General features: G+C 38.4%; 1 protein-coding gene across 1 annotated transcript; it reads right to left on the reverse strand.

The window, feature by feature from the left end:
* Positions 1-339: 339 nt before the first annotated feature.
* Positions 340-27,003, reverse strand: SLC13A4 (solute carrier family 13 (sodium/sulfate symporter), member 4). Its single transcript, XM_009700290.1, has 16 exons — positions 26,905-27,003; positions 20,745-20,873; positions 18,058-18,194; positions 17,321-17,502; positions 16,233-16,287; positions 14,534-14,573; positions 13,760-13,837; positions 12,059-12,249; positions 10,668-10,787; positions 7,593-7,694; positions 6,348-6,449; positions 5,151-5,248; positions 3,799-3,929; positions 2,828-2,989; positions 1,133-1,270; positions 340-477 (listed from the first exon to the last, which is right to left on the reverse strand). Exons 1-16 carry the CDS (start codon positions 27,001-27,003, stop codon positions 340-342), a joined length of 1,902 nt encoding a protein of 633 aa, XP_009698592.1.
* Positions 27,004-27,618: the final 615 nt, after the last annotated feature.

Here is a 27,618-nt window from a genome sequence, read left to right on the forward strand (position 1 = left end):
TTTACAAGTCCTGCATAATTATTCTAGGGCGTGAAAAAGCCATAGGCAGAGAATTTTGAGGAGAGGGGTTTTTCACAGTTGCAGTATGATGGGGAAAGCAACAGTAGAGCAAAGCTAATCTCTCCTTTTAACTCATGCTGATTTTCAGAACTGAAAAGCTTAGGCAGACCTCCCTGTGGACTTACTTCATGGTTTTGCTATGGATCCTGGTTCTATGTATGCACATGTTTTCTCCTTTCTTTCATATGTGCAATGTAGGTTTAATACTTTGTCCCAACTCGCTTTGGTCTTTCACTTTTTTCTTTTTTTTTTTTTTTTTTTTTTTTTTTTCAGTGGAGATTATGTTTGGCTAGTGATGTTGCTGACTGCTGCCCATTCTGGGAAAGTATTCAGCTGGAAGAGTCTAATTCCCCAAGTGTTGATTGCCACCGTAACAACAGCCAGGCCAATCAGATTTACACCCAGGCCAGCTTTCACCTACAAAAGCAAAATGCATCAGAGCACAATCAATGACAACTTGATCAAAAATAGTTAACATGGAAAAAAGAAGGTAGTAGGGTGTATGTAGGTATGTATACTGACTTAGATATAGTGTGATAAATTATATATACTGATTTCTAGAGCCAAAAAAGCACAGTGAGTATTAAGTATCAGAGTGTACATTGTGGGAGTATTCCAGAGTGATAGTCAGAGGTTGGTTCAAATCATTCGGAAACTGTTCAGTTTGTCTCTTGAACTTCTTGATCAGATAATCAGAATGGGGACTTATACCACACATAGCAAGGTGATAACTACATGACTTACTGTGGAGCTGTGTGATAAATCCAATTTCTCATGCTGTCCTGTGCTTGTCTGAACAGGTCAATGCAAAGGTTTGTGTACTCCTGTTCTTTGATACCTCTTTAGAGGTATCATTACATTCATAAAAAAATAAAGATGAGAAATGTGTGTATCCTAGCCGATACATGGATGTTCTTAACCTGCAGCTTGGTCACATAACAATATCAGTGCAGATCAATATGACTTTATATTAGCACCAATATCATCATTATTATTATTGGCTGCTAGATGTGGGGACAAGGTGTTCAGGTTGCATGAAGCATGGGAGGATATACCCGATCTCAAGACTCACCATATCTTTAATCTGGCAGTGCCCATAACTGAAGACAATGGCATTTGGAGGATTACCCACTGGCAGCATCACCGCAAATGAGATACACATGGTAACAGGAATCAGGGTGTATAAAGGGTTGATAAGCAGGGTTTCTGACTGGAAGGAGAGAGGTGTTTCACTTAACCAATAAAAGCCACTACTCACAATTAGGATGAAAGGACCCTCTCTGCTTTATGTGAAGATATGACTCTGGGAATCTTGTCTCCTTAATTTCTAAACTTAAGTGTGGAAGGCTTTTTGGTTTGGTTTGGTGTTTTGTTTTTTTTGAGTAGAGTAGTGCTATAATTTGGAGCTGGTCATGCCCCAGGGATTTCCTTTGAGACGTTTCACACTGGGGGAGGATGGAGATTGCTACTATTAGGCTGGCTTTGCTCTTCTTCCCCTTGTTCTCTGTGTCATTCTGTGTTGTGTCTTCTGGATCTTAACACTGACTGCCACTTCACTCTTCATCCAAGAGAAGTCACAACAGGTTGACATGAAGAACTTACTTCTCTATCAGTTGTTGAAAATACTGAGACCACTATGTAAAGTCATCCTGAACTGTGGTTAAGAAAACTGGTTGTTCATGGTCCAAACTTGCATGGCAAGAAGGCAGTGATGATGGAATATTTTTTACAGTGGTCTAAAGAATTGCTCTTCCACTGCAGCCTTCAGTGGTGGTGAAATTTTGCATTTTTGTTTGCATTGCTACAGCCTAGTTTTGTGTCAGGGGGAAAGGGAAGGGTATTCACAAGGCTGACTTCATTTTGGAGAGGGAAGTCTTTCCAGGTTATTTTTACAGTCAAAAAAGAGAGATTGCCTTAAGATGTCAGTTCAGAATACTCAAAGTAGATTACTACTCTAAATTTCTCTTTAGGAGAGTCTCTTTCTGCATGGAGCAGAAGTAAATCTGAACTCATAAGCCATACAAACATAATTACTTCTTTTCATCTGACCATATCTTCATACCACGTCAGAGCTGTTCACATAATGTACTTTGGGACAATCTCATAGAATAGTTAGGATAGGGAAACACGATTAATGAACTGCATTCTTGATAAGAAAGACTTCACATTATATAAAAGAAAAGAGATAAGACAGTTTTCTGTAACTGCTCTTCCAATATAGAATGAATTCTGTATTTCTTTCCTCTGCCTTCGTTGTCAGTTTCCTCATTTTTTTCTGTCCCTTACAAACATCTCTGCTTTCCATGTTGAATGATAGTACTCTTACCAAATCACCCCCTTGAACACATTTAAAACCGATATAAAATCCTGTACTACAGTCTTTTCTTACAAGTAGTGAGTAGGTGACTACTAACTAATGAACACCACATTTAAAATAACATTGATAAGAGTATCTCAAGCTTTATGTGGACTTCACCTATCTTACTGATTTCATCATCACCTTTGCTTGTACTTAGACTGTGAATCCCTCAGAGCAGGAGCTATGTTTTCACTTTGTCTAAGAGGTATTGAATAAATTCCTTGGTGCTAAAATATGCTTTTGGTTGCCTGGATTTATTAGTTTTCCTGAGCCCAAGACTGCAGAACAGTAGCTTGAGAACCAAGGCTGGGTTTCATACGAACAGAGTGCCAATACTCGGACGTCCTGAAACTTTCCCATGAGACTATCAGGAAATGACAGACTGAAAACAGCATTGTTTTTACTCACCATGCTGCATAAAATAGGCAGAAAGATGGTTATGGTTGCTGGATTACTAACAAACTCTGTTACCAGGGACACCAAAATGCAGGCGAGCAGAGTTACAGCCCAGTAGGGAAGGCTGCTCAGGGAGAGCATTTGGCGTCCAATCCATGTGGAGAGGCCAGAGGTCTGGGGAAAGGACAGAAGCACAAGAATTACTAAATACTTAGTATGCTTGTAAAACAGATTCTTCTCTTTGGGGCAGTTTGCATCAAAGAATCCCACCAGCAAATAAACAAAATTTAGGTCAATGCTTTCTGCATTTCCTTCTGTTCAGTAAACTGGATTTCACTGCAGTGCCTAATAAATAGTTGCCTGTAGTAACAAAGAGATACATTTGGAAGTTAATAACATTTAAGGGACCAGGGCTGATCTTCCCTCTTTCCTCAGCATGTGAACTGAAGTGTTGCAAATTGGTGATGAAGGATTGCACAGTCTGGGGAGAATTCATTTTGAGATTAAAATACACAATGTGCGAGTCTATAGGAGAGCTAGACGAGTATTCATGAATTATATTGAGTGCAGATATCGTCAGTAGAACCTAGAGTATGATTTGTCCAGTCAGCGCTAGGAGCTTGACTCAGTTGCTGAAAGAGGAGGATCCTGTGGCAGCTGAGATGTTCCCCCTCTCTCTGGTTAGCTGCTAATTGAGAAAGTGTGGGTCCTACCCTAGATCCTGTGTCATGTCTGCCAGCCTTGCAGGAATAGATAGATATTCTAAAGCATCTGAAATGGCAGGTGCTTACACAGTTGACTTGAGCCCTAACCATCTTTTTGTTAGCTAGATAGCTGTCCATCGAGTGCAGGGAGTAGGAACTAGGTTATGCACAAACTTGAAAGTATCCATATTGTAAATCCAAACTGGGGAGCATACAAAGAGATAAAATTCCAGGTTTATAATTTTTTTAGGAAGGAGGAAAAAAAATCTAAATCAGTACCTTGCATCCAGCTGCTAAGGCGTAACCTCCTCCAACCAACACTACAATCTCCCAGGGCATGGTCTTCTGGAAGTCCTTCCAGGTAATGATGGGATCCAGTGTGTTGATGTCTGTTGGCTTTTCACCATCTCCTATATCAAAATAAAGCAAATGTCTGACCAGTATTACATTGGCCTTTTTGCAAAGATCTTCACATTTTTCACACTAATAGGAATAATGTAATATCTGTAGGGGTTAACTTGAGAACTACCTGTGAGAGAGGGGAAGAACTGCGTAGCCTATCACTCTGGTTAGCATGGCCTCAGAAAATGCAGCATATTAATTGCAAATGTCCTGACTTCCCCTTGGCTGCCCTGTCAATGTGAATAGTTATATACCCCTGTGTTTCATTCTAGAGCTTTTTGAGGGACTGTGTGTTTTATTGTGTATACACATGTGCAAATTATCTGTACACTACAAAAATGGAGTTACAATGGGACTATTTTCTCAAAGAAGGGCATTTTCTCTCTCCAGTAGGCCATGAAGCTTGATAAAGTGCATTTATGACCCTAGGTTTTATCTGAGGACACTATTTTTTTAGTGTCCTGAGTATTTTCTTGAAGTAGCAGTTAGAGAATGCCATTTTTCCTAAATACTGCATAATATATGTCAGTATATATTAAAAAAATAATTCTGTATACATTTGTAATCTCTACGTAAGACTCTATGTGGGCAATTCTATTTTCATACAGGACTGATCATACATGATCAATACCACTGAGCGCTACCCAAACCTGAATGTGAAATATCAATCATTATTATAATCAAGAAGACTGTGAGAGAAGCGTTGAGCAAAATTGGAACTCTGTCTGACATTTACTGACCTCTTTTATGTTTATTTTATGACATTATCAATGGTTTCTGCTCTATAAATGATGATCAAATTATTTACTAGAGCTTATCTTCAGATGATTTTGCAAACATCTGCATTATACTTCTCTATATGACACTCTGTCTGAACCTTTCCTAAAACTCAGTCCTAAATTTTGATAACTCGTTAACACAGAAGAGATGGTGGCCTCAGATGCAAGATCTATTTGTCATCTGCTGGATGAGACAATATGAATTAAAGCAACAATAAAGGGGGTTTGATGTAGGAAGAGCTGATATCAGAGAAGAAACTGAGCCCTGGCCTTCCACAATAAAAATCTCTTCTTGGAACATCTTACAGAGAACAGAAGAATGTCATTAAAGGCATTGGAAAATATTCCAGATTTCTTTCTTGCTTTATCCTCCTTTTACAGAGAACAGAAAAATGTCATTAAAGGCATTGGAAAATGTTCCAGATTTCTTTCTTGCTTTATCCTCCTCACCTTCTTCCCTGTTTCCAAAACTTGGCTTTTTTGCTGGAATCAGGAAAAGCAGAAAACCAAGAAATACAGAGACAGTGGCATCGGTCCGGTAACCTTTCCTGGGGAAGAAACAGTGGGGTTACCATAAAAACACAGTAACAGAAAGATTTCCTAACAAAATACATGTCTCCAAGCAAATTGTTGCAGGTGAAGTTGTATTTCCACATCTGAAGTCTTACTAACAAGCCACTAGAGAAGTATGTCTGCATATCAACAATACAAATTGGATTTTTTTCCCATTTATTAAACTGACTCCTGTAGCCAACTCCAATCAATGCTCAACAATTTTTACCACTCCAGTGAAAAAAATAAATCCCTTTTGGTTTACAAATCTATTAACTTGGAGGTACAGAAAAACAGTGTTTACTAGAAGCAAGAAATGGTAAACATATTCTGGGGAAAAGCCAAACCCGACTGATCCTTTAGAAATGAACTGTAGATTGATTTTAAATTAAATGTTTAAAACTCATTCTGAAAAAGTATTTTGAGGAGTGCCAAACTTGAGGGGTCCTCAAGAAATCCTGATAAAAAGAAATTGTTTTTCTGTCAAAATTAGGATGAAAAACTGAAATAATTTAATGCAGTAGAAATGTAAAGAAAATTTAAGTTCAAATCATTTATTCTTTGATGTGCAATGTGTGCTATAGTTCCTTTTAATATAATTTGTTTCCACATTATTTAAAATCAAAGAAAAATTATTTTCTTCAGTCACCTTTCTGTTTAATATTTAATTGAAACGGACATTTTATTGGTAAAATTTATCTTCAGAAAAACACACTTTTTGTCAAAAATTATTTCAAATGAAAATTTAAAAAAAGAATTATTTCAATTATAGTTGCAATGCGTTCCAGTGACAGCTTCTCTATGAATGCACTAAAATGTTTTAACTTCAGAATCTGGCCATCCTATTTTTTTACCTTTGAAATATGTGTATTTTACTTTCTCTACTTAATTCATTCTGCTTAATGAGAAAGAATACAATTTGCCACCATGTGAACAGATGCAGTTTGAAAAGTAAAAATATTATTTTTTTAATAAAGACTTCATTTTTGGCCACCTTGTTAAAAGTGGCTGATGATGTTTTAAGGCCGAAAATAATTGCAGAAAGTCAGAAGCAAGGCCATATTCCTGTGCAGTTGTTTAGGGAATTTCACTTACTTCTCAAAAAAAGATGACCATCCTGGTACAAAGCCAGGCTCACGAGTAAACCAAAGCAAGGTCATCAGAATGAAGAAAAATCCAGTCACCATCTCTGGATAGCTAGAAATAAAAGCAAAAATAAAAAGAAGCTAGGAAATAAATCCAAGATCTGCCTGAAAACCCGAGAGCAAGTTCCAGAAGAAGTCAAAAGGCAGAAATTGGTTCCAAAAAAAAAGGATAAAAAACATATGGAAAATAGAAAGGAAGAGTGGTTTGAATTAAAGAATTACACATTTGGCTCCCAGCTGAAATCCATCTAAACCCGGTAAAAAATAGGCTAAAAATATCCATCTGTATTTGCAATTCAGTCATTCATGGGCAAGACCTGAAGGGGAATGTTTATAAATACTTGTTTTGTATTTGCATTATTATCTGATTAAATGTGTTAACAAGGTAAAGCTCATATTACTATTCCACTATAAACACTTTCTGTTGCATTTTTTAAAAGTGTAGAAAGCATAAGAAAAATGACAATGTAAATTAGCACAGATATTTTAAACACATGGAATAAATATAAGGTGACTTGAGGACACTGAGTTTTAATTTAGGATAGTTTTAAATTAAATATGGTTTCATATTTAAACACAGTCTGAACAACAGTCTATATTCAGAGTTGATCGTATTCAGAAAGTTGATCTGTCAACATTTCAGTTGAACAACACAAAAATGTTTTGGGAAGAATGGATTTTATGAGGTGTCATCCCTTTTGAAAAAAGAAAATCCTGCAAAATAATATTTTCAAGAGACATTTCTTGCCACCATGAATAAAGATTATGGGCAACAGTGAGGGCTGGACGTCTCATGACGTGGGAGATTGCTGCAAAGCCTTTGCTAACAGCGAACTTCGGTCCACCAAAATAAGTATGTGCCTGAATTGGGTAGCAGGGCTCTTTAATGATTTAGTTCAAAGGTAGAGACAAACCTTGACTCAGATGACCTTTGGACCCTGGTATAAACCTGAATATTTCCTTTTATTTCGCTTTTCTTTAGAAATAAATAAATGAGTGAATAAATGTATGGTTGTAACGAAGTCTTTGATTTTAGTTCATTTTTGCATTTAGTTCTACTCCTATCCTGGAAAGGAGGAGAAAGAGCAGACAGTTTAAGAATAATCTACATGAGCCAAAGGCAACATGGAGGGCAATATGAGAGGATGGTCCTGCCTAGAAAGGTAAATACCTGAGGAAGGCAGTTCTGTTTTACCTAACATTTCCCAGTTTCTTATATTCTTCTTGAATTCTTCTCTCTGACATTTCTTCCCGTTTGGTCTTCTTCTTCTTGCTCACAGAACATGTCTCTTTAAAACTGAGGTAGATAGCACAGTAAAATTAGACAAGGACATCAAGTGAAAAAAAAAATAATAAAAAATAACAGCAATGAGACAAACTGAAAATTCAAGTTGCCAGGGGCTGTTGGGAGAAGATGTGACTGGGGCAAGACCTGACAGCAATGGGAAGGGAAACTACTGCATGTGAACTTTGTGTAGCCTGGTTTCCAGATCTTCTGAGAATCAATCCTAGACATAGTAGGAGGGTCCCCAGAGTGCTCTGACTAATACTGACTGGTATCACCAAGACATCTCGAACTGTGGCTTGGCTCCTTTTGCATAGGCTTGTTCAAACAGCTGGCGGTGGACAGATTTTTCTGGTGCCAGAAATCTCCAAAGGCTATGGCTAATTTCTATCATCACATGGGAAGACTGTGACAGAGGCCAGCTATCAACAGATTTTTTAATGGGGGAACTTTATGCTTTCCAGTTGGATCAGTGGTATCCAACACATATGGGGCCTGGTATGACTTTTGAGCCTGGGTTTGACTTGAATATTCAGGATTCACAGTAAGAAAGGGGGGAAAGCTGTGCTGAGAATCCCAATAGCTTTCATGACCTCTCTGCTTCCAATACTAGCTGTTTCTAAACCAGGCACAACCAGTGTAGCACCAAATTGCCTCTGCCATAGAGGCCAAGGCAATCAGTCTAGTGTTTTGCCCTAGTGAAAAATGCCTGTACTTCTGCCAGGGACATACCAGCACAAGCACATTTCATAGCTGAATGTATTTAAACCTGGTATACCTTTGTATGAAAATTAGGTGAAGTCTTAGTTTATTCAGATTGCCTTCATACTGCAACAAAGCCTGGACATTCCTAGCTGAAATTAAGATACTTGCAAGCTCATTTTAACCTTTTCCTTCTCTTCTTTCCAGTAACATTAATTTGCTGTGCTTTGAGCCATGGATCTCTGCTTTTCTGCTCCAGCTGTACCCTCTGTCACACAGAGGTATATGGGGTCGATTGAGAAACCTCTGCAGCTAAGCCAGTCTAAAATAGGCTGCAGCATCCAGGACATCAGTGACTGAAGTAGCAAGGGAGCACAATGGCCTGCTTTTGTAGTTCCTGCTATTTTAATATCTCATTTGGCACCAGTGAGATCCAAGCCATAGCACTGGCCAGACCATGGGCTACAATCTCCCTCCATGTATCTGATTAAGGCCAAATTCTCAAAGGAATTTGCATAACTCAAGATGCAGGCAGGCCCTATCTGGCTAACAAAAAGTCTTAATCAGGCTTTTGATTTCACTTGTAAATGGGCATGAAAGTGACACTTGTTTTTAGTGCCCTTGGCACTGCCCTGCACCTATAAGTATTTAAATTTCCTTGCAAACCTTGCTGTTAGACTCCTGTAAAATCCACCATCAGTAATGCAGCTGCTGAAAGAGAAGAGCTGTATGGTTTATAATGTCCAGTTCTATAGTAACAATTCTACCCTTAGCTCTACTTTGCTGGTAAAAATCGTTTGGTGGGTCCATTATGCTTCCCCTTTGACCTATTCTAGATCCTAAAAAGCAAGTCCATCATGTTGTTCCAACTGAGCCAAGTAAGAACAGATTGATGACACCGAGCTTCCTAGGAAAAGAACATGAACATTACGGGAATTCAGTAAACATTTACGCACAGGCATTGGGCAAGTGTTTCAACATGTTGTGTTTCTAGGCTTAGGAGGATGTGAAGGCAGAGGATTGTAGACAAGCTCCATACATGGTATGTTCTTTAGTGAGCTGCAGTGAACAGGAGTCAGAGATTAGGAGGCTTGGAATCAACCAGTACTTCTCAAAAAGTCAATAATGCTTCAGCTCTGGTATTATTTAGAACAACATTAATCAGCATGAGGTCTTGGATGCAATGTGGAATTTTGATTATATTTATTTAAAAAAAAAAAAGTAATTGAAGGTCATGTTAGAGCCTGTTTCCTCCTCAGAAAAAAAAAAAAAAAAAAGCTTTTTTTTTGTCTTTTAATTTGGATCTACAAAGGCGACTGATAGTAACAGTCTCAGTTCTCTGGTGCTGTTTCCTCCTCAGAAAAAAAAAAAAAAAAAAAGGTCTTATTTTAGCCTTTTAATTTGGAACTACAAGGCTCAGGAGACTGACTGAGCAGGACATGGAGGTATTAACCTCTAAATTACCTCTTCAAATCTAGTCAAGGTCAGCAGCAAGCAGAAGTCATTATCAATTTATTCATTGTCTTAGGTGAAATAAATTAGTGATGCCAGCTCAGCTTATTTTTAAGAATAAATTAAATCAAATTAAGGCCACTTTAATTCTAAGTAAATGTGTCTGCACCACAATTTAATGCAGATTAACTAATCCACTCTAAATGCACACATTTAGTCAATTTTCATTAACTTTGCTGAGTGCCTCTGCAAAGAAAATACGTGGTACAAATGAACTAGGAGACTGAGTCTTGTTCTTCTTTTGGGGCTAAGGGACTTACTGGTATCAAAAGCTATTCATCTCTTAGGCTGTGAGTCCTTTCCACTTTAAAGAGAAATATATATATGGAGTCTATTTACCTTTAATTTTAACAGGTCTTACACTAATTTCATTGAGCTGGGGGTGGATCTGAAAAGTAACTGGTTCACTTGCGGTTATTTTTCTATTCATCTTTTAAGCTGTACTTTTCCAAAAGGACTTTTAACAAGATTTTTGGTCCACAACAGGATCCCCATGGTCATGAGAGTCAAAAAAATCAGTTAAATGCATAGTAAGGATTTCCATCAGCAATACCTAGGCACGTCACTCTCAAGCAGCAATACTGTACACTTCTGTCTATGCAGTGCAGCTAAGCAATAAGATTTCCTCTGGTAATTGTTCTGGCAAGAAGAAGGAAGTTGTGCCTTAATTTTTGTCATTTGCAACTGGAAACATCTTTATGAGGCATATTCTAGAGGAGCCACAGGTACCCTGCTTTCGTGATCCATGCACCTTGAACAACCTGCACTCACTTGCAACCCAAGAACAGCCAATGCATCCAGAACCAAGTCAGGACCAACATGATGAGGGAGATAGGGAAACTAAACAAAAACCAGGTTCCAAAGTTCACCACTTCAGCAGTTGGGTAGTGGCTGTAAAGGAAAAAAAAGATGCACAAGAAGTTAGAACAGTAAAAGGACAGGCATCTCCAATATGCATAGATGCACATGCTTATATATGTATATATATATTTGTCATTGCATGATAGAAAAATTGCATCAGTATGTATTTGCAACAACTGCATTACATGTGCATAGTGAAACCAATTGCTAAAGAATGTCAGTCATTGACCATGCCTGATGAACCGACAAGCCATATAGCACTGCAAACCTTTAGGACCAGATGGTCTGGATTGTCTAGCCAGCTTTAAAAACCCTTAGAGTTACCAGGAATGAAATTCTGGCCCTACTTGTCTTTTTATTAAAGCTCTTTTTAGTGTTGGCAGACTTAAGAATGATTTAACCCAGAATCTCTTTGTATGCGGACCACACAAGTAATGATTGTAGTCTGCTGGGCTCTGACAAAGATGTCTGATATGTGCATTTGATGGAATTGTCACAATGGCAAGATCTTTGCACATTCTGTAAAATCCAAATCCTTGAGTTAAGAATGGCTTCCAAAATTAGTTTTCTCTGCTACCACCATTTCAGAGAGAAATGAAGGATACCATGGCAGCAGTGGCAGCAGTAGATGATCAGAATCAGGTTTGAGCTTGGACGCATATCTGTGCATGAGGAGAAGAACCACCAGTCTTCTGACAGAGTTAACATTCATGTCTTTGAGAGACCTGGGCATATATGATAAAGGAAATACTTACCTGATCAGAGAGCTGCTTCCCGTCTTCTCTGAAGCAAAGGTGTAAGGCCACGCTTCTAAGTTTATTTATTTTTGCACTACATATTTAGCAGCCCAAGTACCACTAGTTCACCATAAGAACTCGCTTTCTAAGAACCCATAGAACAACTTGAAGATCATTTTTTGACCTTTTTTTCTTTTGTGAGTATTTCTCTTTATCTTCTTTACTATATCTTCATGGCTTTAGTGTTTACTTTTCCAGAGCGCCTGCTGCCTTCGTGATAATCAGTTTGTAAAATCGAAAGAAGTTGCTGAGGAAACTTAAATATTACTACATGCTGAGGAATTTTTATTTTGCTTGGGAGAAAGGCATGGATATGTATTAACTTAAGCTCCCCCTTTCAACCACTAACCATTAATAATAACATTAGAGTAGAGGAGGAAACAAAATTGCCTTCAGAGAGACTGCTTTACAAGGGTTCCTTGAGATAGTAAATAATCCACTGGGAAAGCCGCAGAGATGGTAATGACCCAACCACCAGTCTCACACAACCACAATATCACTTACTTGTTGAAGTGCTCTAAGAATATGAGGCTAGTGGAGGTCCCTATGATGGTTGTCAGTCCTCCAATGGTTGCTGCGTAGGAGATACTCAGTGAGAGGCATTTACAGACCATGTGGTCATGTCTGGTCTGATACCGGTACTTAGTGCTCAGGCCCAGTTCTGAGGGCTTAGGAGGCAGGATCAGTATCTGAGCCTGTGAAGGGATACATTCACCAAAGAAAGCAGGTGATCAGAACAGCAGCCCAACTTGCTCTAATGCCATGGTGATACCGGTCCCAGAGAAACAACAGGTTTGTGTAAGAGGGGGCAGTTTTTTTCTGCACAGGGATTAACTGGGATCAGAACGAGAAACTTGTCCAGGGGCCTGAAATGGCCTGGTCTGTGTCAGGAATGTAGGACAAACAGTAATCGGACTTCTGGCGATGGTCTGGGTCAACTCCAGTTCTGACTGGAATCTCAGCAGGATACCAAAAGCCTTTGTGGGCTGCAGGGGCTGGATGCCAGCACTGCAGCAGCAGGAATCCATAATCCTCGAGGGTTATGAGCGACCACCAGACAAATGCTTGGTGGATTTTTTGCACTTATACTGACTCGGGGCCTCTAATTAAGAATGTAGTGCTAGAGGTCTCAGAAATAGCACCAAAAAAAAGCTGTGCAATAGGAATATAGAAGAAAAAGCTGCAGGAAAATATTTCTTTAGAAGAAGCTTGCTTAACAGTGACAGGAAATTCTCTATGTTGGTAAATCAAGTTCTTGTACTGGAAAAAAAAGTACAGCACTTCAAGGCACTTCACATGCAACCCAAGGCTGTAATTTAGGATCAGGAAAAAGGCAGCAAGTGATTCAGATAGATTTCTTAAATTTATTAATTTGGATTTGGATTTACGTGGTAAAATCAGTCATGCTATAGGCTAATCATCATTATGAGGGTACCCTGGCTGAAATCCCTGTAGGTTAAAAGTAGAGGACATTAGTTACAAAATAACCACTGAATGTGTATGGGAAATGGGTGTAAGAGGGAATTAAGTATCAGGAGCAGTGTATTAGCCTTTTTTTGGAACATACACTCAGATTCTTTTGAACTGTGAATGCAAATTTGTGTGTTGATTTTAGCCTGATCTTTCCTTGACATCAATTTATGCCATTAAGATACTATGTAGTTGTAGTCTAAACAGCAATCACTTCTTGGATCCACTCAGGAGAAGGAGAAATACTGGAATCAACTTACGTAATGGAGGATTTTGAGGGTGGATATTTGGCAAGACAAAAAGGAGGTGGATACTAAGACTACCTAAAGAACTGGATGAACAGTTAAATGGTCCATGGCTGCCGCTGGTTTAATTCTGAGTAGGATTTTGTGTGTCAGGGGTTATTATTTTTGAGTTGGGCTATTTTCCAAGGAGGCTTTGCAGAAATAAAGTGGGTAGAACAGCCAAATAAAAAGGGAAACTTGCGATCACATTACTGAATGTAAAGCTAAATGAATTGTACCAGCCATTGGGAGAGGGTCTTCTGAACATACCTGTGCTGGGGCCATCTAAATGGGAGCAAGAACTAGCAAATGGCCAAGCCATGACTACTGTAAGATGATGGAAAACAATTTCATGTAACACAGCTTAGAAGGAACAAATATGAAACAGTGGGGAGCAGGTGATGTTCATGTCTATCTTTTCCCTCACACCCCGGGTCTAACATCTCCTTACCTGAGGTAGGTGCTGCCCATTGCTCTTAGAATTCACCGTTCCGATAGGGTTGGCTATCATGTGCACACCATTCATACTCTGTAGGGAGACAAATGGTTTTGGATTAGCCTTTCTTCTGTTCCTAGGGGCTCTTAGATCAGATTTTGTGATGCTTTGTAAAACTCATACATAGTGGGCTTTTGAGAAGAAAAAAAAACCAGAACAACCAAACAAAAACACCACTAAAATTTCAGCTGTAAACTTTACACTAGGAAAAAAAAGTTATTGTTTTTTTTTTTTTAAAAAAAAAAGCAAACTGATTTTATTTTAAAGTGATCTCAAAAGTCAGATTATAATCAGTTTAGGTCTTCTCCCTCTGCCATGTAGGAGAATGTAACAGGTCCCTTGCCAGAGGCTGTGACTTTGTGATATGTGTAGGCTGTCCTAGTAACTGAGGTGTCTCAGCTGCAGAAGCTGGCAATAGCTGGACAATAAAAAATCGTATCTGAACTTGCTAGAAACCATATGGAATTGTTAGTTTACTGACTGAATCTCAGGATCTCCAGCAATAAAAACAAACACTACAGAGCTAATATTTCCCAAATTGATTTGTGCAAGCAGGCTGATAGGTTAAATACAAAGCAGGACATTCTGCAATATGAACTGTCTGACAACAACCACTACTTGTTTGAAATAAAGGAAACAGCAGTTTGTTGCAGAGCTGTGTAGACTCTGCTTTGATGGTTCCTGCATTACAGGACAGTGTAGCTCAGAAAATACTACCTATGACAATACCTTTGAGTGCATCAAGGAGCTGAAGTCAGTAGTAGTAGCACTAAAAACAAAGAAAGAAAAATATACTTTAAAAATGCCTATTTACCCAGCTCCCTCAAAAGCTACACATCATGGGCAAGAGAGGCAACATCTGCAGGAGAACTAGTGCCTACTGAAATGGTGATGAATACTATTTATTAGTACCTCTTATGTGGTGTCTTGGCCGGATATATGAGAGTCATCATTATGTTTCACAGCTCTATGTCTAGCTCTGTAGCAATGGGGTTCCATGTTCATGCAAGAAAAACTATGTATTCTAGATAGTATATACCCCATTCTAGGAATGAAGTCCATTCACAGTGGAGTGAATCACTGGGCAATCCAGCCCTACCTCTGTCTTGTTCTGCTGAAGTTCTTCTTCTGACAATCTCTCCAGTGCTGTTTCTGAGCACCTACCTGTGCCACATTAAAGCCTTCACTAAAATCTGTCCTGTGTGACATGTGGACCATGCAAACAATCCACTGAACTTTTACTTTGACATTGAAAACAGATTTAATTCTAGAAGATGTGCTACTTTTCCCACCAAATTTCAATCTCTTTTTCAGGTAATGTTATTTTAATAATAGTTCTATTATGAAATATCCCACACATACTCTTTAATAGGGCTTAAAGGGATTAATGACACAATGCCAAACTGAAAATTTGATTCTATACTGCACAGAAAGTGTAGATGGGATAAAAAGAGATAACAGAGGGCATATTGGAGAACACATTAGTGTCCAGAATAATGAGAAAACTATTTGATCTTGCAAGTTAACTTAAAATCATCAACATGTGCTGTTTAAATGATAATGTTTGTTTAAAAGTAAATTTTTACAGGTGTAACAAGAACTTGTTTCTCTTTTACTTTGAACACTTGTGAACAATACAGAAGGAGCTCAAGAAGGGACTGTGCAATTTATTCTCACACCTTGTAAGAAGCAGCTTCTCAGGATTTAACCTATAACATAGTTTTAGGGCAATAACTTTGTGTATTCTCCTGTGTATCTTGAACTGCTGGATAATTTGATAATTTGACAAAAAAATTAGTCCTTTCCTTGATTTACCCTTTTCACCTTACTAGATTGTACTCCAAATAGAGACCTAGTTGAAACAGTTAGTGTTTCAAACTTCTGAAGAGCTTTGCCTATATTAAAAGAAATATTTTACAGTTTTTTGGGGGAGAAGAAGGGTCTTTTTTGTTGGGCCCTGCCCCCCCCCAGCTCTCATCTCTCTCTCGAATGCTGTTGACAGTTCAGACTTTCACAGGAAACCTCTGTAAGTGTCTTCCCTCTGGATATGTCCTGTGAGCACTCCATACTGTGCTTGGATCCTCTTCATCACTGTTCCTTCAGGGGAACAGAAATAAAAACCTGTGGACAGCACTGTCTTGCACAGCACAAACATACACTTCAAAAGATCTTTCAAACCCTGAGAAACATCCTCCTTCTTTCTGAAATGGCCATAGTGTTAAAAAATAAAGGAATACTGGGAAGCTTTAGTGAGATCCAGACCATTACATTAATCTCATTTCTCATATAAGCCTTCCTTTTCAGTCACATCTGAAACATTCACTTGTAAGCTTCTGTTTGCCCTTCCTGGCTCTACTCTTGGGTTCATCTCATTGCAACCTGTGTAGGGCTCAAATCTCCAGTCGTGATGTACAGGGTTCATTCTTACTCCTCATTGATGAAGATAAGCTCCAATGAAGGTTGGCCATGCTTTTCGCTGAGACCTGCAACAAAGGAAGAGAAGGCAGCCCTTGGGGTAAGAACTGAGCTGAGACCCTAGGCCACACCACTGAACCTGGCGAAGCTACTGCAAGCAAAATCTTGTCCAAACTGTGTCAGGTACTCTGTGACCCTTATGGAGCATTTTGTTGTGTTGTCCTGATCACATGCCTCTGGCAATTAAAAGACTCTCATACCTACATATAATAGGCAAGGTTAGATGACGTCATTTTCAGCCTGGAATCTGTGAACTGAGAGAAAAGAGAGATTCTTTTCTTCTCAAATCATCATAGAATCGCAGAATCACAGAATAGTTTGGTTGGAAAGGACCTTAAAGATCATCAAGTTCCAATCCCTCTACCATGGACAGGGACACCTTCCACTACACCAGATTGCTCAAAGCCCCATCCAACCTGGCCTTGAACACTTCCAGGGATGGGGCATCCACAACTTCTCTGGGCAACCTGTTCCAGTGCCTCGCCACCCTCATAGTGAAGAGTTTCTTCCTAATATATAATCTAAATCTACCCTCTTCAAGTTTAAAGTCATTGCCCTTTGTCCTATCACTACATAATCCTTTCCTCTGGGAAGGAATGAACAAAATGAAACTTGGAGCTCTTATCAATTGTTTTTGTGGCACCTGCTCTGACCTGGGCAGCCTGGAAGGGCAGGAGTAGAATAAGCAAGCACAGGATTGTCACAGAGCACACTTTTGGGCCTCTTCTACATTTCTTTGACTTTTTTCTCAGAGGTTTTCTTTCAACCCTGTATAATCCTATGACATAAGAGTTTATGACACACAAACTTCAATACATGCCGTCATTCAACATAAATAGTTTCCCAACTTCAGTTCTCCCATTCTTCAAATTTCCTTTCATTTTTTTGAAAGAAATATCAGAGCACAAAAAGAAAGATTATGAACCAATGTCTTTGGCAATACAAGTCAAGTAGCTCTGACCTTGATAGAGTTTTAATAATATGTATCAATGAGTCTGGTCAGTGATAAATGAGAAAAGAATGGCCAATATTGACAAATACCTATTGGCTCGTTTTCTTCAATAATGGTGCTGCCTGTGGTACTGATGACCTCACGCTCCTCCTCAGCATTCACTAGCTCCTGGAGCACTGCCTCCACGATTGGCATCACCATGGCTGTGGTGGATGTGTTGGAAAGCCACATGGAGAGCAGCGTGGTGCAACACATAAAGCAAAGAAGCAACCTGGAGTACAACACAGAGAAATATTCTTGAGGCACTTCCAAAAATATTAAAGGCCTCTTTGCCTAATGTTTTCATTAGTGAACTGATAACTACATGGGGTCTTTTTCTTTTTGCTAGTGCCAAAATATCATGCTGTTTGCAGATAAAATGGTGCCTTGTGCTGAGAACTGTCATAAGACGAAGTATCATTGGAAGCTGTTTGCTGCCCCACGTGGAAATCAGTATGTGACATGAGAAACAGTGATTTTCAGCATATCCAGGATTTAAGCATCCTTTTGTGTTTGCTAAACAACAGGCAAAGAAGGAACAGAGAGACTAAAATCAGTATCAGTAAAAGACAGAAAGCAAAGGGACAACAAGCCAAGGAGTAGAAAATGGCAGGAAGAAGATGAGAAAATTTGTAAACTTTCAAACTCTGAAAGGAAAGGTGGGTAGGAAAAAGAGCCTTAAACCAAGCCAGCTTTTTCCCATGGATGGGAAAGTCAGAGTTGTTATTTGGTCTTTCAAGCTGCTGCTGTCAGCCTCAGACTACACCGAAGTCAAAGGTTCACTCACATGCCTGGCTTTGCTCCAGCCATCATGACCATACGCAGGGCGATCCGCTTGTGGAGGTTCCACTTTTCTACAGAAGCTGCCACACAAATCACACCCATGAGGAGCAAAGTTGTGTTCTTGAAATATTCAGCAGCCACCTGCATTAAGAGTAATGGGGAAATAGTCAGTTAAGAAAGCAGTAGCTACCCTACAAAGAGAGCATGCTGAATGAGAAGAAAGATGGTACTGTGGTTTCTTTCCTCCTAGAGAAAGAATGACATGGAGCTGAAGAAAATGAAGAATTCATAAGTCAAAATGTTCTCTTTAATCTCTTTCATGTTGTATTTACAAATAACAAGGCTGTACACCCACTTGCTAGTAAGTTTCTCAGTTTTGAAGAGATCAGGAGAAATTTTACGTCTTTGAGCAGGATGTTCACTACCTCAGTCATACTTAGCTAGGCCCAGACTGAAACAGCCACAGACAAACCTCTGCACTGAAGGCAGATTATTCACATGCTTCATCTGCTTTTTCATTCTGGAGATGTTGTTGTCTATCTTGTTTATATTCCTTATGTTTTGTTCAACTGTTAGGCAAAATGTGGCATCCCTAGAACCTACAGCTTCAGAAAAAAGTCCTTTGGGACATGCTCTCTGAATGCAATAAAGAAAGGTGGGGATATTGCTGCGATGATCCACAAACCCAGTGCCAGAACTTTTCACAGTGGAAATCCATCTCCATTGTATCAGGAAAATAAAGCAAAGTTTTAAAAAAGAGAACTTTAATTTAAAGGGGATAAGCAAAAATCAACTGACTTTGGAAAAAATTCAGAGACCACACATGATTCTCCAAAGCAGCATTATTGAATGTGGGGCTTGCTAAGATATGAGAAGATGTTCTGTGAAGTGATTGCAAAAATAACAAACGAAGCAAACAAAAACATTCACGCACACACACTCTTGTGTAAAAGCAAACAAAATGGGAGAAAACAAAAGTTACAAACAGATGCTTTGAGTCTAACTCAATCTTTCATTTAATTCTGATGCAATCCTTTCCAAGCTGTTGCTGGCATATTTTTCCAAAAACATTGTTTCTTCAGTTTAAAACTATTCCTTTAACCAAATGTAGATGTCAGCATTCTAAAACCATTAAAATCAGTAGAAGAAGTATTTTTTCCATTGTCCTCAGTTATACTGACACTTCTCCGTAGAAGTGCAAGAATGACACTAACGTTATTTTGTGAAAGCTGCAATAAGTTAAGTATTTAATTATATTTATTTAGCAAATCCCCATGGTGACCTAAATAGACTTGGCTAACACAGTTGTGTGCCAGAACATTTAAATATCACTTTTTTGCCTTTCTTCCGCTGGTTTCTTTCTCATTAACTTTATTTTCCTGCTACCTTGTTAAAAAAAGATCTTGAGCTGAATGAAAGGAATCCATCAAGCCAGCTGCACAAAGAATCTGTTGTTTTCCTTTATTCCTTTCACAGCCATTTTATAGAAACAAGTGAATACTAATATTCTTATTAATACACACATACACATATACAACACACTGGCTCATTTTCTTAAGCCCCTGTGAGTTATTTGTGGCTTAAACTGCTAGGCAAGAGCCCTGGGTTTCTTTGGCACTCCAGAACAGCAGACTGGAAATATTGCAGCATCATCAGAGTTTATTTTAAAATAAATTCTGTCTCACTGTCATTTAATTTAATATTACATTAAATTTCTGTCCGACTGCCCTTAAATTTTCCTTCTCCAATATGCTGCAGAATTTTGTAATGAAGATGGGTAAATACTTTACCTTTATGTCAGGAAAAAAAATCCTGAAAATATTTAACTGTGTTGGTATGGAAATGTATCTGATTATATTATACCATTGTTACACCACTGGGAGGAACAAGACAGGTCATAAAACTCTTGGTTCATGCTTGACTCCATCCGTTTATGGGTATGCCCAGTGCTAGATTGTGTTAGAAATTCAACAGTTTTATGGTTGCTATATATACTTGTGTGTTCTTATCTGTATTTCTAGTCCTTATAAATATGTGTGATGGCCCCTCACTCCCAAAAGAGAGAGAAAAAAGCGGGGGAAAAAAGCTGTAGATTAAATAAAATGATTTCTTGGCATATCATGAAAGAAAGCAACATTCAAAAAGACCTCAAGTAAGCAAATTCAGAACTGATCATAGAGACTTTCGCATGGCTACTCTTTTGCCTTAGAACTCATGGTTAAAAGGCAGCACTAAGGTTACAGCTTGGAAAAAGGACTAGACATTTGCCTGGATAACAAAATTATCTAGTCTTATACAGTAAATGGTAACTGTTTTTAGCATATGTAGCCTCTTGCCTTATACATCATCTGTAATAAATATAATTGGAAGGAAACTTTACAGTTTATCCCATAAATGCTGCTTACATGGTTTTGGAGGAGGGGAAAGGTGGGATCCTTTGATGGAACAGGTTTTGGGAATTGTTGGTGATGCAGTAGCTGACAGGATGGACACCTCTCTTGGCTATCAGAGCCTTTCCTATATCTATCTGCAGTAGAAGAAAGAACTGGTTGGCCCTAGTTACACATTACAAGATGTACTCTTCTTCCTCCTATGCATCTTTGTCTTGCTAGTCTGCTAAGATTAGTTTTACTCAAATAATTAACTGAGAGTAGGAATATTAAATGATAAAAAAGTGCACGCTGGTCTGACCTCACTGGACTTCATGACTCCAAAAAGTGGGTACAGGAAAGCAGGGACTAAGGCTGCTGCACCAAGAGGTACTGCTTCAGAAACCCAGTACACAGCCGTCACAACCAGCACATAGGCACATGAGGCTTCCTGTAGGGAGAAAACACAGAGGTTACATGTTACTGCTCCACCACCTGCTGTGGAACCCTGGTGAATGCATTCATAAGACTTGTTAGACTGTGGGTGTCTGTACTTAAAAAACTCAACAAGGACAGCATAAGGACCTCCTGAGGTGCAGCTGCTTGGGTGTGAAATATAAGCTACCATCTGAAACGCCAGTTCCAGAAGATGATGTAATGAAAGGTTTCACAGTAAGCTAGGGAAAAACATTCGGATAAACATATTTATCAGCAAAATAATGGTTCCAAGTGCATTTACAGATTTGTTTGATTTCCATAATCCAATCACTGCCAAGCATTCAACCATGACTCCTCAGACACCTATACAGCTGGTATTTCCATACAGCTTTCTCTCCAATATTGGACAAGAACAAGAACTCACAGTTTTCAGGATCAGATAAGAACATTCGCATCTGCCATAGAACGGATAAAGCTACATTGTGGCTCTTTTGGGAAATACTCTGAAAAATTGCTTTTTTTAAACAGTATGCAAACCTGCATTTTCTGTCAGTTGATTTTATTTTCTCAGGCAGTTTCCACAGACGCTTGGAAGAAGACAACAGACCTGAAGGGCTTAGAGGCAACGGGTGAACAGAGTTCATCAAATTTGCTGCTGTCCAAGGTTCTGGTGAGAAAGCCATGACAACGTCGTGCTGAGCAGTCATGGAGAGCTGGTCGATGATGGAGAAAGGTGCTATCTGTTGAATATTTTTACAGGAAAACACAGCTAGCCCATGGAACTCTTCTGGTCCATTCTTTAGACAGATATGTCTTTATTTATGGCATTCAGTGGAGTTCTCTTTAGACTCAGTTTTTTTCCTGTTAATTACAGAAATTACACTCTGGAAAATGTTTTTCCTTTCCTTTTCTCAAATTTCAAGCCAGCTCCTGTACCAGAGCTAACTGGCAGTTCTGTGGAAGTTCATAGGTCTGCACTGCTTTACACCAGCTATAAATCTAGCCATTCTTCATTATTCACTGGTTGTTCCATATGAACTTATCTAGCCGTGTGGATTCACAGCTCACAATGGCAACTGTTTAGAAAATTCACTGTTAACAAATGCTATTTGGATGTGTTAAAATACAGTTTCATTAATTCTGTTTCCTGATTGGATGACTCCCAAATTAAGCAGCTTTCAAGAAGTCACAAAAACAATTCCACAGAACCTTGTGCAAATCAAGAACCGTGTATTATACTTCATTCTTTTTCAACCAGTTTTGTGAACAAGGTGGTAAAGACTAAAGTAAGACTATACATGGATGTGGGTTCAATGGAATGAATCAATAGCTTCTATTTAAAATCATGTTTATATGTGTCCTTTTTACATTACCCCTAACAAAGAGCCACAATCAGCTGTTCCTGTTTTTTAGTATAGCTTATAGTAATAACAGGCAGAACACAGCCCAGAGAAGAAGTTCAGATAGATTGCTATGTGTCATTTTCTTTCCTTGCTTAAAAAATTGCAGCCAAGCTTACTTAGAAGCTTGGGTTTAAATTAACTGCCAGACCTTACTCAGACTTCTGTTTCAGAAAAGTATAACATTAAACAGTTCTGATTCAAGTAAGCAGGGCCACCAAAATAACTGAAATAAGGTTATCAGGAAACATAATTTCCTTGAATCAGATAAACTCCAATTGCTTTAGACTATAAAGAGTATCTGAAAGAGAAATTTTGCTCTGGGTTGTTCCTTTATGGATGGATAAGTACTCTGAACCACACAGAAATGTGCATATTTGTTTCTCTTCCTTAATTGTTATAGAAGAGTGGTTTAGGTTTTAAGCTCTCCAATACAGGTTTCACAAATCCTCTGTGATCAGGTCCTTCAGCAAAATATTACAATAAAAGATTGTATTGCAGTGGTAGCTTCATTGCTACCAAGAAAAAATAATGAGAGGCTAGAGAAGGTTGGCTTAGAATGGATGAGATCAGAGGGCTTTTTTTTAATATTCATGGATTATGAAGCATGTGTTTTTTAAAATAGAATTGCTAACCTGTTTGAAACTCCAAAGACTGGTGTTCACTTTGTAACAACTTTAAGTGATCACTCATTAAAACCCAAACAAATAATTTTGGCTTAAAAATTGAAATTATTTAAAAAGTGAGATGACAGGCATTAGAGATTTTTAGTAATCGCTACTAGGAAGACAAAACTATTTTAGATGAGAGTCACGGAGCTGATGGATTGGCTCATAAACATTAGCCAACTTGCTGCTCATCTTTAACTACATTATACTTTGTGGTTAATATTCCACAGAGAGCAGATCATAGGGTCATTTTTGTGACCTGGTGACTATTTAACACAGTTTTTATTTTTAAAATCATTAGGTTCTGCTAGCAAACTACTATGTTTGCATGGGCTGTATGACGTTCAGCAGTCGTCTGAGGAGAAAAATTACTTTTAATGAAAAAGCATCGATTTTTATTTTAAAACAGTGCAGATGTAAGATTCAAGAGATATGTTTTGACAAAATTAATAATATTACTTTCATCCTAACCTGATTCCAAACTATTTTCTTACTCCAAAAATATACTTATTTTTAATTTCTTTGAGCATAGATTGTTATTTTCTATTGCTCCTCTGTGTGTAGCAATAAAGTAAACTGATAGTGGAAATGGAATAGGACAAAGGGAAGTTGCATCGCTATCAAAACCTAGCTGGCCTGGGCACTGAGTCTTTGTGTTTCCTATACACTAGACTGTAATCAGTTTACAAACAAAACTAAAATGAAGCAGATTTTTAAATGGTATAAAACTGGGTAGCAAGTACTAGGAAAGCTAAGTTTGATAATCTCCACTAAAAACTTAATCAGCTTATCTAGCAAATTTTCTCAATGCTTTAAACCAGCTCATTTCCAAGAGAAATCATATTAATCTCTTCTATTTAATTTAACTGAATTTGTATATTTAATTAATGGTTACCAGAGCTACTAAGTACTGGACTGAAGTAATGGCTGTATAATTTTAACTGTTTCACCCTTCTCACTTCTTGTACAACTGAAAATTACTGTTAAGCCTACCTCAGGGCTTGAAGCAGGGAATAGGAAAACATGGGGTTGTAGGAGGGACTACCCCCTGTCTTCAGTCAGTCCCTTAGGTGAAAAGAAAAGAGCACCTGAAAGAAAGCCATGGCTAAAAATTCCACAATAAGGGTCAGGCATAAAAAATTTGTAACTAAAACATCTGAAGATCTCAGCGTGATTAAAAAGAAGATAAACTGTGTGTTGGAGATTTGCCCACTTAAGGATGTGCATTGCATATCTTGCATGCAGGTATGTGGTTAAGCTGTGCAAAAAAGAGGTAGTCTAACCTCTGAACTACCATCTTTGAGCTTATGGGATCACACTATAATTCCTTCCCTTCAGCTTGTGTAAATAAAAAGAAAGGTGAATGAAAGTATGCTATTGGTGGCTGTTCAGAGCATGTTCTGTGCTTTAGGGTCCATTCTGCTGATTTGGCATGTCAAGGTGTCAACATCACCTGATGCTGCAAGTCTCACAGCTTATAACAACTCTTGCTGACTTTTGAGAAGTCACCCATGTGTCCTTGGTCAGGTTCAGTGTGGCCACACTATCAGCAGTCATAGGAGACCCTGCTCACAACCGACTGAATTCATGCAGCATGCTTTATGGTATCACTGGTGGTTTTATGAAAAAAGGTGGATAAAGATGAAAAAAAAAAAGAGGCAAAAATGCTCCCATGTCACTTAACAATAAGGGAAATATGGACAGAATAAAAAGACCTACAGTTTGTAAAGCACACAATGGTTTTTTGTGTAAGTGTCATGATCTGAACGGCACTTATGCATGTCTCAAACCTGCTGTACAAATCATAGTTCAAGCATAAACTTTGGAAAGGGGAGAAGAATTCAAGCAAATTTTCTCAGATTTATTTTTTACCCAACCATTTCTTGTCACAAACTAATAGAAAAGAAAGGGTGGACATTATTCTTATTAGTCAAATCTACAAACAGTTCTGAGTCCTTGTACTCCCTTTGATCGCTCTTGAGACTATACATGTCATGTTCCTTTAACATTTCCAGAGTTGTGCTGCTAACATCAAAGAAGCTGCAAGCTGTTTCCCCACAGAAAAGCAAATATAAACCACCTGGTAATTCTGATCTCTGTAAGAAAGACAGAAAACTAATATGATTGTCTCATAAAATACAAATGAGTGAGCAGGCGACAAATTTAATCTTCAGGTTTAAGAAGTAATGAAGTCAATGAGTTGTAACAAAGTAAATACTACACTAAACAACTTGAATAGTGTATTGTCAACTGAGTTTATTTGGTGTAGATGTTTTCTTAATAGCATTATAAACATTTGTCCAACTCTGGGTCAGATTCACAGCTATACTTTACCGTCTGTGGTCATTCATGTGTATATAAAGTGGATGTAAAACATCATCTGATGGCTTTTCATATCACTTTGCAGTAAAGTAACACTATGAGGTGCAGACTAATAGTGCAGAGGACCTTGCACTGTATAATAGCAATTCTTAAAGCAATACTGTCAGTTAACGTCTATTTCAGCACCCATATGATGCTATTACAATCCCCTTGGTTATTAAAGAGTTTCCTTATTGCATTCTGTGCCTCTGAATCCCATAGGGAGCAAACAAGAGTGACAAATTTTAGTGCAGTGAATCTCGTGTTTCCTAGGAGAGGTTCTCAAGGGAGCATGCTGCAGTAACACTGCCATATAGGCATGTCAGGGAGTATCTGTTCTTATGTTGCCCTTCCAGTGACACTGGGGGAGATTAAACCCTTTTTTAAAACAAGCCCCTGTGAAATAGTGAGCTCTGCTGTTCTCTGAAGAAAAGTATGATTGTCTGTCATTCATTCCCTCTCTTGAGAGAGAGGAGATGGAAAACTACTATAAGAGGACAGCCAAGTTATACATTGAAGTTCAGAGCAGGAAAACTCATCCAAACTGCAACATACAGTTCAGTGATGTAGGAACTTTTCCTTTCTATGAATTCTGTTTTCCTTTCCAAACAAAATGCTACAGTTTTATTTTTGAAAACTGCCATACAATTTCTAATCCTTTGCATTTCTATTTGATAGAGTAGTAGTATTCACAAATCCTCTGGTACTAGAAAGAAGAATTAATCTTTAGCAGGATAGAGGACAGAAAGGAAATTGCTACACCATTTGGCCAGATTTATGTCTAGGACTATGGAAACACCAGCTGCAGAATTTTTAATACATTGCAAATTTTGGTAAGTTAAACATCACCATCTCTATAATGTAGGAAAACATTATTTTATGGTTTACAACTGCAGAGATGTGCATAGAGAGGAGTTAACCACATGGCCAGGGGTACTCAGTAGCTCCAAACCAGCGTTGGGAATGCAGCTGCATTCATTCCTGTTCCCTGGTCTGTGTGCTAAACACAGACTGTTCCCTCCTTTGTATTGTTGTGTATGCCTCTGAGCCATCATTTATTAGCCACTGCCAGAGCTGCAATGTTTCAGTAGATGTACCTACACCTGCTTTAGTGTAGTCAATGCCATGTACAGTCCTACAAGTCTGTCACTGAGTCCTAGCTCCTGCCTCACATGAATTGCTCTCCTATAAACCCACACTGAAATTGAAAGTCTCTCCGTGCATACTTATTGCTAAAAACTAAAGACACTAGATGTATTCCTTTTAAATAACTCTCCTTAAAAAAAATTATATGGCTATGTTTGTTCTGTTCCCCCTTCCACACACACTTTATTGTAGAAAAAGAAGAGATACAATATTTCTGCTTTAAAGTAGTGCTTTACTAGCTTCGCTTAGTTCTTCAGCTCTGCTTGTGACATGACTCAAGGTAGCTCTGGTTCTTACTGTGATGACTTCTCAGTGACCTTCCCAATCCTTCAAATTTGAGTCCTTGATTTTTCTAAGAGTTACGCTTATTTAGGTCTTTACCTTTCTTTTTGCATACTGCAGACTTAGCCAGCATAACTACCTACTGCACTCAGGGGCTTTGTTAAAAAGAAAATGAAAATGTACTTACGCTGCTGGGATATAAGAGTGGCAGAGGAAGCAGCAGAAGTGGAATGAGAACAACCAGCAAGAGATTTCTGGATCGGAGAACCTCCTTCATCATTGCCATACTTTCCGGTGGCTTTCTTCTCCTTGGGTTTCTTCTCCAGTTCCTGAGGTACTCCAACTTCCACTCCACGTTTTCCTTCACCTGTGCCTGGATTTCCCCAAAACGTGTCTCACTGCCTCATTTCCTGTCCCCACACAGTGACCTAAAATAGCTTTCTTAATTTATTTGTTCTTCAATCTGTTGTTTTGAAAAGATTTTTCAACTAAAAAGATATTCAGTTTATGTAGGGCTCACCAGCACATCCAAATTTTTATCACACCATAACATGCAGAGGTTTGCAAATTGGAACATAGTGATCTTTTGACAATTTTTCTTTTTAATTCAGAATCACAGGTGTAGCTGTGTTGCATCCTTATGCCCATATTTTGGAAAGTTGTTTTCTTCCATCATCTAGCAACGTAATTCCTGTTTTCTTAAACTCAGTAAGATATGTTTCAGGCTGCTGCTTTTCCTCTTGTTTGGTAGTCTGAATGTCTCAAATGCAGGTGTCTTTTCTACTGGAAAATTATTAAAACCAGCAATTTATTGTTCAGTGCACAGAAGCAAATTTGCAGGTATTCCTTCTTAAAAAACAAAAACAAAAACAAAAACAACATACAAAAAACCCAAAACAAT

The sequence above is a fragment of the Cariama cristata genome, unplaced genomic scaffold (assembly GCF_000690535.1).
Source record: "Cariama cristata isolate BGI_N322 unplaced genomic scaffold, ASM69053v1 scaffold3225, whole genome shotgun sequence".
Classification (NCBI taxonomy): domain Eukaryota; kingdom Metazoa; phylum Chordata; class Aves; order Cariamiformes; family Cariamidae; genus Cariama; species Cariama cristata.